Source organism: Sipha flava, unplaced genomic scaffold (genome assembly GCF_003268045.1).
Source record: "Sipha flava isolate LNK unplaced genomic scaffold, YSA_version1 74_pilon_pilon, whole genome shotgun sequence".
Classification (NCBI taxonomy): domain Eukaryota; kingdom Metazoa; phylum Arthropoda; class Insecta; order Hemiptera; family Aphididae; genus Sipha; species Sipha flava.
This window is the reverse complement of record NW_020273614.1, coordinates 543997-560843: the sequence shown is the minus strand read 5'-3', so window position 1 is coordinate 560843 and position 16847 is coordinate 543997. Positions and strand designations below refer to the sequence as shown.

The 16847-nt window shown below is 27.3% G+C and overlaps 3 protein-coding genes across 4 annotated transcripts; all 3 read left to right on the top strand.

Moving 5' to 3' along the window:
* The first annotated feature begins 5732 nt into the window (after positions 1-5732).
* On the top strand, positions 5733-6935 carry LOC112692539. Its single transcript, XM_025567235.1, has 2 exons — positions 5733-6179; positions 6896-6935. The coding sequence occupies exons 1-2, from the start codon at positions 5748-5750 to the stop codon at positions 6923-6925; spliced, it is 462 nt and encodes a 153-aa protein (XP_025423020.1). The 5' UTR covers positions 5733-5747; the 3' UTR covers positions 6926-6935.
* A 1180-nt stretch (positions 6936-8115) lies between these two features.
* LOC112692579 (piggyBac transposable element-derived protein 4-like) lies at positions 8116-10108 on the top strand. The gene has a single exon (XM_025567298.1). The coding sequence runs from the start codon at positions 8359-8361 to the stop codon at positions 10072-10074; it is 1716 nt and encodes a 571-aa protein (XP_025423083.1). The 5' UTR covers positions 8116-8358; the 3' UTR covers positions 10075-10108.
* A 3664-nt stretch (positions 10109-13772) lies between these two features.
* On the top strand, positions 13773-16769 carry LOC112692578 (cuticle protein 19-like). 2 transcript variants are annotated; one of them, XR_003149422.1, is made up of 5 exons: positions 13773-13994; positions 15021-15095; positions 15219-15417; positions 15475-15589; positions 16654-16769. XR_003149422.1 is itself a non-coding variant. In XM_025567296.1 (5 exons), exons 1-4 carry the CDS (start codon positions 13977-13979, stop codon positions 15548-15550), a joined length of 303 nt encoding a protein of 100 aa, XP_025423081.1. In that variant the 5' UTR covers positions 13778-13976; the 3' UTR covers positions 15551-15589; positions 16654-16769. The 2 variants fall into 2 exon arrangements, 1 of the variants encoding a protein (XP_025423081.1); XM_025567296.1 differs by having other exon boundaries at positions 13778-13994; positions 15540-15589.
* Positions 16770-16847: the final 78 nt, after the last annotated feature.

Sequence of the window (16847 nt, the reverse complement as noted above, 5' to 3'; positions counted from 1 at the left end):
TCATTTATTTTATTTCCATTTCTTTACGAACTACCTATGTATTGTAATTTAATCTGTATCACTATTCCCTATATTTTGTAAATAATATGTAATTGGGTTATCTAACCCATTTAATTAAATAAATAAAATTATACAATACCTACTTAAAACTCAGAATAGGGAAATTATGTCCCCAAAAAAAGGTCATAGTTACTTTTAAATTGCGGCCTGTATACTTTTAAAACAGGTATCTAAATGCTTTTGAATTTTAAATAACGATAGACGCAAAAATTGTATAACGTTTTAATTATGAATAACAATAAAAGCAAATATTGTATAACGTTTTATTCTGAATAACGATAAACACAAAAGTTGAATAACGTTTAAATTTTGAATAACGATAAACTCAAAATTTGTATAACGTTTTGATTGTAAATAACGTAAAACCAATTTTTTTTTTTTTAAATGCAATCCTTGATCTTGATATAATATACATTTTAAAATAAAACGCTTATTTACGTTTGAAATAAAGATATTTATTATTAATAAACCGATAAAAATCTATTTTAATTTATTTTCATACGTGATATATATTTATCATGAATTATACAAATGGAGATATAGATACCACATAAACAGACCATATCCTAAAGGTGCATATACATATACATATTAATAAATTATACTTAGAAGTTAAAAACATATATTATGATTAAAATGTACTTACGTAGATACTACGTAATAAAATAATATTTATAAATAATTCCAAATTTCAAAAATTAAATGTATGAAATATAGAATGAAATTATCAAATGAATCAATTAAAAATATGTTAAATAAATATTTTATTATAGAAATATTTCAATTCTATAATGATTATTGAATTATATTATTTGCTATGATGGATAAGTAGATAATAAATAATTAATTATTTTCGTAATCTATGAATTCAAGTATGATTATATATTTGTGATTTAAAGATTATGGAATAAAATAATTTTCGAGCATGAGTTATAAAAAGTATGAGTCACTCGTATTCTATAGTCATTACTAAGACTGGGATTTTAATGCTCTAAAAAATAGCAAAAATCCTTTAAAAATTGTATTTGTTGTAGTTTAAACATTATATTATAAAAATCATAATAACAAACATATTTAATTCATAAATATTATGATATTATACTATTATGATCGTCGTTGGGTTTTTTTAAATAGAAAAATTTCTTTCGAATATTTTAATTTTGTTCTATTTTGATAAAATAGGTTCGTGAGTCGGTATGATCGTATTTATGGTATTAGTTAATCAAGTAGATTGCATACTTTACGTATCATAAAACAATTAATTAATTACTTAACATAGATAAATTCTGAAAAATACTCTAAAAACTTAAATAATGTCCTAAAAACAGCAACATATGCCCTATAAAAGCATATTAAGTTAAATTTGTCATAAAATGCGAAAATATGCAAAATAAAAACTACTTTAAATTAATCAGTATCACTTGAAACATATTTTTTCTTACGAACTTAAGTGTTAAAACATCAGAAAAAATACATTTGCATCCGAATTCCAGCCCTAGTCAATACTATTAGTGATTATTTTAATCAGTTTTTTTCCAGTTAATAGTATTTTATTATTGATTAATAATTTAGTAATCGCTCTAATCATTCGATTATTGTATCTCGATTATTCCCATAGTTAGTATAAACATTCAATGAAAATGTTAAGTAATCTGTGATAATTTTTTGAGTTACGATGAAAACAGAAATTTTGTCGAAAATCAGTACGTTGCTTTTTTTTTATAACATTTCGTTTTTTCGCAATTATTAAGGAAACAGTTGAGAAATTCTAAAACCTTTCCCAGAGTACGAACTAGAACTAATTTTCTATCTTTTACTTTTTATTTGGTGATAATTGGAACAATTTTATACTTTTTTTAAAATTGTTTTCTGTTTAAAAATCTTTGGGCCAATACTTTACCCATTTGGCCTTAGTTTTGCAGACTGCATTCACTGTGAATACTGTATACACACTACATAGGACATCTGCTATAATAGGTACATCACGCCATGATTATAACTACACTCGTATAGCATACTTACAATATGTTTGATGAAGGTGAGCACGATTGACCATGAGCTCTTTTTTTTAATACTTATTATATAATTATATACATAGAACAATTCTATATTACAACATAAAAATAACTTAATAATTGAAATAGTTTATTATAAACATATATGTATTACCATTATTAATTTGCGTTCAAAAATTAATTTTATGATGTCAATATTAGTCACGACAACTCACAATATCACAAGCATCAACGTACTAATATTTAAATTTTGTGTTTGTTAGATATTATTTGGTTATATTGTGTTATAAATACAAATAAAATTCATAACCATTTTACTCAGAACATTATTTTTTAATTATTAAAATATTTAATTTTCCTGTTTATATTTATAAGTCAATACATTTTTAACATCTCAGCTTATAATTTTGTTGTTAGTACGATTATACCATTATATGTTTAAATTGCTAATTTGAATAAATGTATCAATTATACAATTGAAAAATACAAATAATCATTTTTTATTCAGAATGTAAATTTATTAGTTTTGTATAACGTGGATTTTTTTTCGTGTCAATATAAAAAATTTGAATAAATTATAACAAGTTTATAAAAATAAATATTTTGAATTTTGGGCAATGAAGAATTAAGATTTTTTATTAAATTTTATTATTTATATTTTTATTTATTATGATTTATTTAGTTTAGTAGTATTTATTTTTTATTTATTTTAGTTAATATAAGTATACAATATAGATATACAAGCTTTTTTTGTTATAGGTTTAAACTAAAATATTACTTAAATATATTTAAGATCAATATCAGTTTTAAATTTTTATTTAATTTAATTAAGTATTTAGATTTATTTATTATTTTTATGTCATTTTTAAGCTTCAGTTAATCTATAATAAATTATTATAATTCATAAACATTAACTCTGTCCCCTTTAGGTTACAATAATAAGCTATATTCTTAATAGATTACAAAATAGATGACTGTAAAATTGTATTGATAAATGATATATGTAATTTGGGTTTCAATAATTTTCCTTTCATAATTTTTTTTTTTTTTTTTGAGAATAACAAACTTTGTTTTACTTAAAACTGATACTTGGTTATCTAGTTCTGAATTTTTAATATTTAATTATATTTTACAAAATTTACGTTGTGAGGCATTGAAATATATAATTAAATAACAGGTATATGCAATATGATATAAAAGTGATAAGATAAAATTAAATTAAGTTAACATTAAAATACAAATAGAACGGGAGAAAGAAAATTAAGTTATTCTTGAAGACTAAAGTAACCAAAGCATACGGTTGATAGGGTAATAATGGCCATACAGTACGATGTGTGGATGTACAGAATTTCCTTTGATTGCGGATTTTATGAGAAAGGATTATGAATGAAATATCTGTAAGTATGTTGGATGCATCTAGTGATTTCTGTCACTATATATTTTAGTCGGCATCAGAGTGGCAAAAATATAAAGATTAAATATTTAAGACTTCACATCCATATATATGTATAATTGTAGCGTGCCGTCGGTTCTCGACGGTGCAACAATAATGTTTATTTTATGTTATTTATCTAAGCGTTATGATAGGATAGGTTCAATGATTACCCGTAATGAATACCCGGGTAGTAACTACCCGTTACTAGTACTATAGTATTTAATAATATATTTAACACTTAGACAAAAATCAACAAAGATAATAGATCCAAAAACAGGTTTCGAACACTCCTAACTTTCCTTTGTCTGATTTTGTCGTGGCCCATGTACCACATGCAAACAGAACAACCGGTTTGACTATGATTTTGTATAACGTCATTTTAGACTTTATTGATAGTAATCTTGATTTGAATAGTGGCATTAGACTATAGTAGTATCTATTTGCTGCCACAAGTCGTTTTTTAACTTCTTCATGGCTATTAGCATTTTCATTGATTTCTGCGCCTAGGAACTTGAAGTTCTGTACCCTTTCAACTTTGTAATCATTAATTTTTAAATAACTAATATTGTGATTTTGACTCGAAAGTATCACATATACTTTGTGTTTGACTCATTTATCTTCAAACCAATGTCTTTACTTTCACTTAGTAGGATGTTAGTCGTATTTCTCAGTTCGTTTTCTGTTTCGGCTTTAAGGAATATATCGTCAGCGTAAGCTACTACGGTTAATTTGTTATTGTTGTTCATTTTTATTCCTTTGGCTTGGATTAGTACCTTTCGTATAACTGATTCTAATGTGATAGAGCATCGCCCTGTTTGAGTCGGTCGTTACTGGAAACTTATCTGATACCTCTCCTCCAAAACTTACTTTATTTTTGGACTCTTATGTACATGCTCTTATTGTCTGACTAATTTTTGAGTATTCCCATTTGGATCATGACATTCCATAGTTTTCCTTTATTAGTATTAACATTGATGATGTCGGCAGTAGGTAAGGTATACGTAAAGTATATTTTGACGAACATAATCATTCGTAGCTGCGTGTCTTTGTGTATATTTTATATTGAATGAAATATGTCGCAACAAAGTAATAATATAAAATTAATTACTGGTCAACGAGGTAATTTATTGGTTTTATTTAATAACTAACTACAAATATAACCAAAATATAAAATATGCCAGACGGTTAAATAAAATGGAGGTACGATATTATATAATATTATAATAATAATATTCACTTATTATTACTTATTACGTATTACTTTTAATAATATATCATATTAATTTTTATACTACTAGGTACTCGATTTTCTCCACTGGCAGTGTTTACATGTATTACATTTTACATGATTTTTTTTAGTGGCGGAGTTTACATGAACCCAATTTTACCTGTTTTATTTTTCTAGTTAATAGTAGTAGGAGTAAACAGTAAAAAATGGTACTTGTGGCGGAGTTTACATGCGCCCATTCCATATAATTAACGATCGTATAACAAAAATTAAATTCTGAGATTCTATTTTATAAATATTCGTCACTTGATAATTTGAGATAAGACTATAGTACGTGTATTAATAGATTGAAAACTAGAAATTCCAATACGGATATCGAACGCACATTTGATAAATACAACTACAAAAAGGGGCCAAAAAATGTTGGCCACCTTATAGAAATATGTCTGGTTACGTGCCTGTTCGTAAGCCCTAGGCACAGTACCTATAGTGCCTAATGGTTAATCTGGCCCAGCTCCTATTATTTCTTTAATATATGTATTGATTCTAATAAGAAGGATATTAGACAGAATCTTATATGGTAAGTTGTGTTGAGTAGGGAGATTCCTCTATAATTTTCACACTACATGATAGTGGCGTACTAACGGGGGGGGGGGGTTGAGGATACCCCCCTCCCGAAATGTTTAGGATGAATTAACTTTTTATGAGAAAACTAAAATATCTAGTACCAGTAATATCATATTGTACTTAGGTATTACAAATTCTTCATCATAATAAAATAAACAGCGTACATTTTAAAATACCTTTGTACGGCAATACGGGTAATTCCATGAAGATATTGCAGTCTATCGTCATCTTTAAGTGGCCCCTAGACGATCAATAATTTTGTCAATTATATTGACGAGTTAGTACAGTTAGTACGATTCAATACTCATTCAATTCTGGATTTCAAAGTATTCGTGTCGTGTTGGGAGTGATAATATTCTCGTGTTAATTTAAATATTTTGAAATGGTTTCTAATACAGATATGGGGTTTCTAGCTGTGACTTTGGCATTATGCAAACTGAGAAAACAAAAAAAGAAAAGAACTAGATGCTGGTCAAAAGAATGGTTTAAGCTGCGAAGTCGTTTTACACATGAAAATTTGCTGAACGTTATTCGAGATACAGAACCAGAAGATTACAAAAATTTTCTTCGAATGGACCAAGAAGGGTTTGAAACTTTACTTGAGCTAGTTAGGCCCAAAATAGAAAAACAAGACACTATTATGCGTAAAGCAATCCCTGCAAGTCAGAGACTTTCTGTGACATTAAGATATCTAGCGTTTAGCATGGATTTGAAATATTTGAAGTTTATGTGTGCTATTGCCCCTCAGACTTTGGAAGGCATCATAATGGAAACCTCTGATGCAATAATCGAAACATTAAAAGATAATGTACAGGTATGTATGTACTTATTTCATTTTTTGAGGTTATCAAGCAAAAAATAAAACCTTTTTCATTTTAAAATATAAAAACTAAAAAAAATATTGTTCGTTAACTTAAAACGAAGAAAATCTTGACAAGTAACTTGCCGCATTTTCCTCTTGAACGGTATCTTCAGAGTTTTGATTCATGATGGAGTATTCTCTTTCACCAATAGAATGAGTTGGAGTATAATTTACTGAAAAAACATAGTGATTAGCAGTGATGTGTGTAATCGGAGGAGAGCTAGGTCTTGAATAGAGTAAAGATGTAGGTGATGGAGATGATGATACACAGCTTGACGAATAGTAGGGTGATCTAAAGTTTGTAGTTGTCTGGGACGATAAAGGTGTCAATACAGATTGTGAAGACGTTAAGAAACTCACTCCATGTCTCGTTGATGTGCCCATTTCTGCTTCAAACAAGGTATCATTAATTATTTTTTCCGCAAAATACCTTTAATCTGAATTCAGTCTGGTTAATTTTAGAAACCATCCCTTAGCAATGATGTCTGATTCAGTTTCAGATTTTTTAAAATATTGTGTAGCTAAACCAACTAGCTCCTCTGTTGAATCCTTTGAAGATGGTTTTTTTTTCTTTGGTGGTAGAGGGATGGGCTGGTCAGTTGACAGTGTCTGTAGGTCTTCACTCACTTTATGCTCAAAAAAAAATATGTTTTTTTTTTTTTACTCAGGTACCAAAAACTAAAGTGGGTGGGAAATAAATAGCTGAGGATTTTGAAGAACTATGGGATTTTCACAACTGCATAGGTAGTGTGGACGGCAAACATATATTGATTAAAAAACCACCCAATTCTGGTTCTTATTACTACAACTACAAAAGTACTTTCAGTATTGTTCTCATGGCTATTGTCAATGCGAAATATCAGTTTATCATGGTAGATGTTGGAGCGAATGGACGAATATCTGATGGTGGAGTTCTGAAGAACACGATATTTTGGCAAAAGTTGTCTCAGAACCAATTAAACATTCCTAATGCACGTGAATTACCCGGCTCAAATAAAACGTTTCCTTACGTGTTTGTCGGTGACGAAGCTTTCCAACTTCAGCCAAATTTCATGAAACCTTACAACAGAGCAGTACTCACGGATGAAAAACGGTTCGTTGTATTGTACATCATGATTAGAATTTATTGATAATGATTAGAAAGTATTGTACTTTCAACTTTGAAGTAATAATATAATATATAAATAGATACCTAGGTAACATCATATAGTTAATTATTTAATTAATATTTTTATAATGTAATAATTAAGTATTAAAGTAAATAAAATATAATAAATAATAAAAAATAAAAAATCATAAACTTCTATGAACTTAATTTATTTCTGTACTTTGAGCATACATTTATAAAGTAAAACATAAATAATATAACTGTAGAATAAATTTAAATAACAGAGATCTTTTTATAACACTATAACTGACAGCCTATTTTTAAAAATAGACTGAGTAAAATAAATAAAAACATAACTATTGTAAACCTGAATAAAATAACAAAAAAGTAATTTAAATAATAAATATAATAATAAAAAATATTTAAAATAAGTGACTTTAAGTTGAAAAAGTGACTTGTTCCTAACCCTGTTTTTAAAACAATAGCTCCTGTAAATAATTTTTTTTTATTACCAAGCTTAAAAAATTTATAGAGTAATCTTGTATTATGATTATAATACTTATATCTATATCATGTTTAAATACAGTGTATTAATTGCCATCAGTATGTAAATGAAATTGTTGCATTAACACGTGCACTGCAAATGACGCCAATTGGCGTCATCCGCACACTATTTTTCAATATACTATATTTAGTCCGCGTTACAATCAAAAACCTCATTTCGGTCAGCGTTATCTATAGATATTATTTAATACGTGTGCGCAATCGCACATCAATATTTCTATTTTTAGTCTATAATATTTTTATTTTATTTTGGGATGTTTACTATTCCTTTATCAAGTTAATTATCGGTATTTTCAAGAAATTCACTATCGTTGCAATCATTTTTCCATCGTCGGTCGTTGATGAAACACGTACGTACACATTGTATTGTTTTTATACATTTTATAGTTAAATTATATACATTTTATTTCTTTTGAACGATTTTTTTTTTATTTCGTTTACTTTCGTATTACTTATATTATGAACATGGATAATACATTGAATGAATCCGGTCCATCTCGACCAAAACAGTTATGCAGTATGAATCGAAATTATGAACAACAAATTGAACAGATGCTTTTTAATTCTGATAGTGACGAAAATTATGATTTTTCCGATTCTGGTAATGAATATGAATTTGAAAATACTGAACAAGTGTCTGACGATTTTGAGAGTGATACTGAGATAGCGAATAATGTACCAAGTGTAAATACTCAATCATCAACAAATACTAATAATGACGGCGACTGGCAAGAGAGAGAAATTGAATTATCCAATTTTCCTTTTATAAAACAAAACGAAATGCTTGTTCCGATAGAAGGCAAAATAAATCCTATGGATTATTTTTTTATGCTTTTCGATGAACATTTTATAAAACTATTGGTTGATGAAACGAATAATTATGCTGAAACCGAGTTTTTACGTGTTGGTGCACCACGTTCTCGTATCTCCGATTGGAAACCAACAGATAAAGACGAAATGTTAACATTTATTGCATTGATAATTCACACTGGTACCATAAAACTCAACAGATTGAATGACTATTGGAAAACACATCACCTTTTCAACTTTTCTTGCTTTTCAAATTATATGAGTCGTGATAGATTTTTAAATTTATTAAGATGTTTTCATTTTTCACCAAATATTGAAACTAATAATCAAAACCTACCTGAGGATCGCTTATATAAAATTAGACCTTTAATTACATATTTCAATAACAAAATTATAACCATATATTATCCCAAAAAAGAACTCTCACTTGATGAGTCTATGGTGTTATGGAGAGGCCGTCTCCAGTTTCGTCAGTACATTCAAAATAAACGTCATAAATATGGAATTAAATTATACATGCTTACGGAACCTCATGGATTGGTATTAAAATTTGCCGTTTATGTAGGAGTACTCGATGACTTGGGAGGAAAAGGCCATGCAGCTAATGTGGTTTTGCATTTAATGTCCGAAAAGCTAAATAATGGCCATGCATTATACATGGACAATTTCTACAACAGTTTTGATTTAGCCTCCAAATTAATTGAAAAAAAAACGTTTTGTACTGGAAAGTTAAGATTGAACAGAAAAAATACACCACAGGATGTTGTAGAGTCAAAATTAAAAAAAGGTGAAACCGTTGCCAGGTACTCTCAAGGTGTTATGATTGGAAAGTGGAAAGATAAGAGAGATGTTGGTTATATTTCCACCGAATTTAAAAATAATTTAATAATTACCAAAAACCGAAACGGTAAAGAACAATTTAAACCTGAACCTATCTTAAATTATAACTGTTTTATGAGTGGAATTGATCGGCAAGACCAAATGCATAGCTATTATCCATTTACTAGAAAAACAATCCGTTGGTATAAAAAAATTGGTATACATATAATACAAATGTTATTGATGAACTCATTTTATTTATATAATCAATATCACGCCGGACCTAAAATATCATTGTATGATTTTCGATTATCCATACTCAGTGAACTTTTGCCCAAATATCCAAAACCTAGATCTTTTTCAGTATTACATACTAATCATTTTCCAAAAACTCACGATGTTGGAAAATCTGGAAGACCTAACAGAAAAAGATGTCATCTGTGTTATTCTAAAGGGATAAGAAAAGATACAACATACTTCTGTCCAAGCTGTCCGGAAAAGCCCAGTCTTTGTCATCAACCATGTTTCAAAAATTTCCATAAATAGTTTAAAATAAAATAGTAAATAATAAATATTAAATAGTCAGTTTCCGTTTTTTTTAATTATAATAACGTGTTCACTTTTAATTATTTATCTAATTAATTTATTTTTAAAATAATAAGGAATAATGATGTTTTCATTTTATTAAATTAGAAGTACATATTTACTTTTAGTTATTTATTAATTTAATTGCATTGTAAAATAATAAGTAATAAAGTAACAATTTGGTATGATAGTTGTGAGTAACTGTTTGGTATACCTAGCATAACAAATTTGGTATGACGCCAATTGGCGTCAATCAGCGTCAGATAAAAGCAAAGTGTATGTGGTGTGGATGACGCCAATTGGCGTCAACGAAAAAAAAAACCTTGAATTACTCCCGCACATTTGAATGTGTATTGTAATATGATCCGCAGTGAACGTGTTAAAAAAACAACTTGAAATATTAAAAAAAGAAACTGCTGACAGGGAGATGGCTCTGAAACAATTTTTAACTGAACAGCAAATAAAAATGCTTACTAAGGAAAGACTAGTACAGAAATGGGACAATGAAACAATTATGAAAGCATTAAAAATTCGTTTTGCTGTTGGTGTTCATGGTTTTCAATTTTTAAGAGAAATTCATTTTCCATTACCCTGTTATAGCACCATAACTCGTCGACTACAGGGTCTTACATTGGAATTTGGATTGTTTGAATCAATGTTAGAACCTTTAAGCTATAAAGTTCAACAGTTGGAGAAAGAAGACAAATTCTGTGTTCTTTCGTTTGATGAAATGGAAATTAGCTGTGAAGAATCATATGATAAGAACCATGGTAAATGTTGTGGAAAGACTACTCTTGGTAATGGAAATAAACTTGGAAATAAACTTTTATTAGTGTTGCTACGTAGTGTAAAGAATAATTGGAAACAAGTAATCGGTGGTCATATCACAGATGGGGCCCCTGCTCCTGAATTATTTAAGCAGTTTATTTTTGATTGCATAGAGTTTTGTAAACATACCGGTTTGAAAATTGTTTCACTATCTCCTGATATGGGAAATGAAAACAGATCATTATGGAAAGATTTAGGTGTAAAAATTCAAAAAACTGATATTCGACAGAATAATTTTATTTATGATAATAATAATGTATTTATTATGCCAGACGTATGCCATTTGATTAAAAATTTAAAAAATTCTGCATTAAGGAACCCAATAAAATTACCTAAAGAATACTGTGAAGCAGAAGTTCTACCTACAGAATATGTTCACTGTAAGTTTGTGGTAGACTTGTGAAATAATGAACAGCGAAAGGATTCAAATAGAGATGAAGAACATCGCTTACTGCATTACTTGAAAAGAGAAGATATATATCCAAATAATTTTCAAAAAATTAATGTTGGGGCAGCAGTACGATTTTTCTCTTTGAAAACTGCAGCTGCAGTGGAAACTGCTGTTAACTGTAAATTTTTATCCAAAAATGCACTTAACATTGCTCATTTTATTAGATTAATCGATGAATTTTTTTTATTAACATCAAGCAAATTACGGAAAACATCAATAACCCAAAGAAACAAAGAAAAAAAATATGATTTCCTTCAGAAATTGATTGGAACAGTTAAACAGACTGAGTTTGGTTTAAATGGATGGAAACCTTTGAATGTTGGTCTCATTATGTATTCATTATCAATTATTGAAACGAGTGAGCTATTGTTTTGTAATGGATTACACATAAAAAAAATTTGGCACATTCTCTAGACAGAATAGCTAAAGAAATACGTAAAAATTTCCCGATATAGATGCCTTTATTTGGAACGTAAAAAAAAGATTTTTTTGAAATGCCCATCTCGAGTATTGAAATTTAAAGAAATGACGCCAGGGATACCAATGCTCCCTCAACCAATACTAACTTGGTGGGGTACATAGTTATCGGCATGCATAATACTATTTTGAAAATTATCAATTGATTAAATCTGTTATGATGGAGTTTGATAAAGAAGATTCTGTAGCAATTGAGAATGTACAAAAACTGTTAAATAATAATAATTTGGAACTTAACTTGACATTTAATAAAGCAAATCATGGAAATTTATCAAAATTACATTACTACATTGGAAACATTTGGATTATCGTTGGTTGACGCAATTAATATTATTCCTCAAGTACAAAATGAAATTGGAACAGACAACAGTAGTATCGGAAAATCTACTAAAAAAAAAATTAGACGCTGTAATTGAAAAAAATTCGGGATTTAAAACAATGAAACATATTTCAAATATTTTGGAAGGAAAAGCAACATCTCGAAACAATACAATATCTGAAGAACTAACATGACATGGCTCAAATGAAGTTTGCACCTTTGACGTCAGTTGACATGGAACGAAGTTCCTCGAGATACAAAACAATACTAGCTGATAACCGTCGAAGATTTATAATTGAGAATATAAAGCAGTACCTGATTATACAGTGCTATGAAACAAAAAGTAAAAGTATAACGAATATCTAAATTATATACCTATTCATTTTTTAGAAATAATTTTTAGGGTAAAAAGAATATGGCCAGAAGATAATTGAGAAGACAAGAGAAGTTTTTCTTGTATTTAAATATTTTGTATCAGATAATTTTTTTATAATAATGTGTTTTTTATAAGTTTTAAGTTCGAAATTGTGTTTTTATTGAATTTAAATATATTTTTAAAGTTAAAGGGTATTTTTTTAGGACATTTTTTTTATTTTTTATGGCATTAATGTCCGTTCCTACTATGCCTATTTTTAATACTAATCATTGATTATTATTGAAAATAGGCATAGTGCGAGATCTGGATTGAATTGTGACGTGATACTTGTTGTGGTTGAGGAATAAGTCGAAGTTAGAGACCTAGTCATATTAAATATGTAGTATATAATAAAAGAAAAACTATATTTTAGTAGTGGAAAAATGGGAAATAGAGTTGATAAAAATACTAAACGGCCAGAGAGCTTAGGTGACAACATTGCTAAATACCAGATGATATATGGTCAGAAACTGAACCAACAACACACGTTTTAACAAATTATTTCCTAACAAAGAAGTAAGACCTAAGGTAAGTAAAATTGCCTATTCTTAAGGATTCAAAGTCAGTAACCTAGTAATCTGTGATCATCTGTAACAAATGCCGTGGAGAAATCAATAATAGTGATACCGAATCTTAGGAAAATATAAATTTTAAGTGTATATTTTAAATTATGTTTGTTGTTAAATTATGGTTTGTTTCTTAACTAAATATTTTGTAAAAATATTTCAAGTACCTATAAACTGATGTTCAGTACTTATACACGTTTATATACACCATTTAGTTCCTACACAAATCTTTGTTGTTTTTTCTACATTAAATCACATTTAAATGATTCGAATATATATTCTTTAATTGTTCCTCCATTTCAATATAGATTAAAGTAGAAGACAATGAATGATATAAAACAATCTTAATAACTTGAAGTGCACGTATTTACACTATATCGTAGAAAAAGCACAGTAATGTATATAATAAAAATGCTTATGCCATAATTATTTTCAAATGGATAAATTATGAACAAATTATGTATTCTCTAGGTATACAGCTAAGTGAATTGATCATTAGAATAAAATAAAGTACAAATAAAACGCGGGGGCGTTTCGAAGAGCGCTATTTTACTCTGCTCAGTCCATTCTCTTTACGTGAGTGAGTTCAAGACGATTTAATGTTCGCCTTGACATTTGGCATCAAGTGCACTTCTTGCTTTTTCATTTCTTCAACTGTAGATGGTACTAAACATATAATTTTCTGTGAACCTGACATGAATTTATTGAAACAAAATCTTTGGACAAACACCGAGTCGATATAGTTTCACACTGGCAGCCGACAATCGAAGTATATACGTGTAATATAGACCCAACAAAGTGACGAAAATGAAATTTGGCTTACAGGTAATATAAAAAAGATTATATATAATATATATTAACTCAGATTCTTATAAGAATAAAAACTATTTTATTATACTAACAAATTTTAATAAAATTATAAAGTTAAATCACTACTCTAATATGTCTCTTTAAGTTCACTTTCAAATAAATATTTTATAAATCTATTTTGATGGTTACATTTTTTTCTCCTTATTTGGATTTGATCTATTGTGTCTTCACTGTTATAAAATAAAATATAAATACTCCATCTAGAGAAAAAACTTAATTTTATACAAATAAAAAAAAAATGTATTTTCTAGTTACTATTTATATTAATTTGAATATTAATTTTAAATATCATAATTGCTTCACAGATTATAAATCATGCTAGATATCAAATATAAATTTTATCCTTAATATGATTATGAATATAATATTTTATATTTTTTATTCAAGTTGTAGGTATAGATATACAACACACTTTTATCAAACAAATTTAACATTTTTAAGTGTAAAATTATTATACACTATAACTATCAGTCTCATAAAAATATAATGATCCTGTTGATAATGTTACACAATATATTTAAATACACATTAACTCAATTAAATATTACATAATCATGATTAATTTCTGCGTACTGTATATGTGATCGTGTGATACGACAATACATATTATACATCACTATTATTTATTGTTCACTTTTTCAGTATAATTCGATTACAAATAACAAATTATTGTACTTTTGTATTCATTGAATGTATGATATTTAAATCTTAAAACAGATGATTAGAAGAGCATTAGTATAACCACCTACATAACATAGCAAATAAAATAAATTAATAATTCATCCACAAGTCGTATAATTAGTTATATCGATACAAAAATATTATTATATTGTTGAAAACAATTGGTTTTGAAGAAATTAAGTTACGTAATTATGGTATTATATTTATTCCAAGATATTCGTTGAAGGCTGAACTATCTATTTACTAGCATTAGTTGTTTTATTTGTCAAAATAAAATTTTAAAATCAACTTTTTTTTTAGTTCATTTTATCGCTTACCTTGTTGTGGTCAAAAACTCTTTCTCAAAATGTTTACATCCCGATTCAAGAAAATGAGGTACCTAGCTAATTAATATAAAAAAAAATTAAAACTTTAATCATACAGAATTATACAATTTATTGTTATAACCAAATAATTATTTATATGTACTTATATATGTACACGTTGTTAATATTATAGTTAGCGTACGAGTTTCATTACGATATTAATGACTTACTTTCGGGCGTTGTAACTCATCGTTGGGAAAGAAGGTATGGTAACTACGTAAAAGGATCATACAGCTTTTTAGAATCTAATGGTATGATAAGAAATGTATATTACATAGTCGATGGAAATCATGGATATAGAGCGATAACGAAATTTACGAATCCACAAAAAGGTACATTTTTCAATAAATTTTACTACATTTAATTTAAAATATTAAAAAAATTATTAGATATTATATAATATATACATTTCGAGGTTCTACATTCATATAAGATACATCATTGTATAATATAGATATGCCATAAACAGTTATGGAAGAACGAAAAAAATTGGAAATAATTATGGTAAATATTATGTAGCATGGTTCATACATTTTAAACAATAGTAGTTATATATATTTAATGTTAAATATTTTATGTAATACTATATTTTTTTTTAAAGGTTATTAAGTTTACTTTTCTTTTTTTAATATTTAAATTATATTTCTAGTTAAAAATGGTTTAGATAATTGAAGAAAAATGATTGTATTATATAGTAATAAATATTCATTTATATTTTTTTGTGATTTTATTAAAGATCACATTAAATTCCTATATTGCATGCTCTATAAAAATATATAAAAATGTGTTTATAAATGTAAATAAAAAATTTAAATTTAAAATTAATAAAAATTACAATGTCAGATGGTATCCATGCCAACGATGACATTAAGGTTGCCTTTATGAAGACAATTTGCTGTGATTGAATCATTTTAAAATTCTGATACTTTTGAGATTGGAAAAAAATATTTCTCCCTTATCAAGAAATACATATGACAAGTAGGACGATGAATGGGTGGGGCAAGGAGGGATAAGGCCCAGGGGCCCGTACCTCCGAGAGTGGCCGTCATCTTAACCTTTTATACAAAATTATTTTATAATCTCATTTGTTATAACATAAGATGCAAATTTGAATATTTTTATTGTACTTAACTATCAGAAATTTAAGTATAATATAATATAGTAGTAATATAATAGTATAATACTAACAATCAAATTTATATACGTATAAATGCAGGGGCAGAACTAAGGGAATGGAAGACGGGGATTCATCCCCTGGCATACAATTTTAAAGGATGTAATTTTTGTAATTATTAACAACTAATTTGATATTTTTAATTTTGTTAATTACTGTTATTAGATTAAAACTCAATAAGTATGATTGCATATTATTAGAAAAAAATTCTCGAGAAGAGTATTTGGTTATTGTTCTATGATAAGGAATAATTTTAACATTTTCCCTGGGCGTAAAAATTCCTAGTTCCACCTCTGTATAAATTAAGTGTGATTTTAAAATATTAAATGCACATTTAAACTGTAATTAATTTAATGTGATGTTTTATCTAATTTTATGTAATTACATATTTCAGTGATATCATTCAATGCATCTTCTATCAACAATCTTCTCAAATCTCAAGTCTCAACTAATTAAAATGTCAATACAGAATTACAAATTATTTTTAACAAACATTTTAAAATTGTAATTATAAGCTATATATTATTTCAATCTATAGTTATATTACAAAAAATAAATTTCATTATAAATAAATACTCTTTATATATT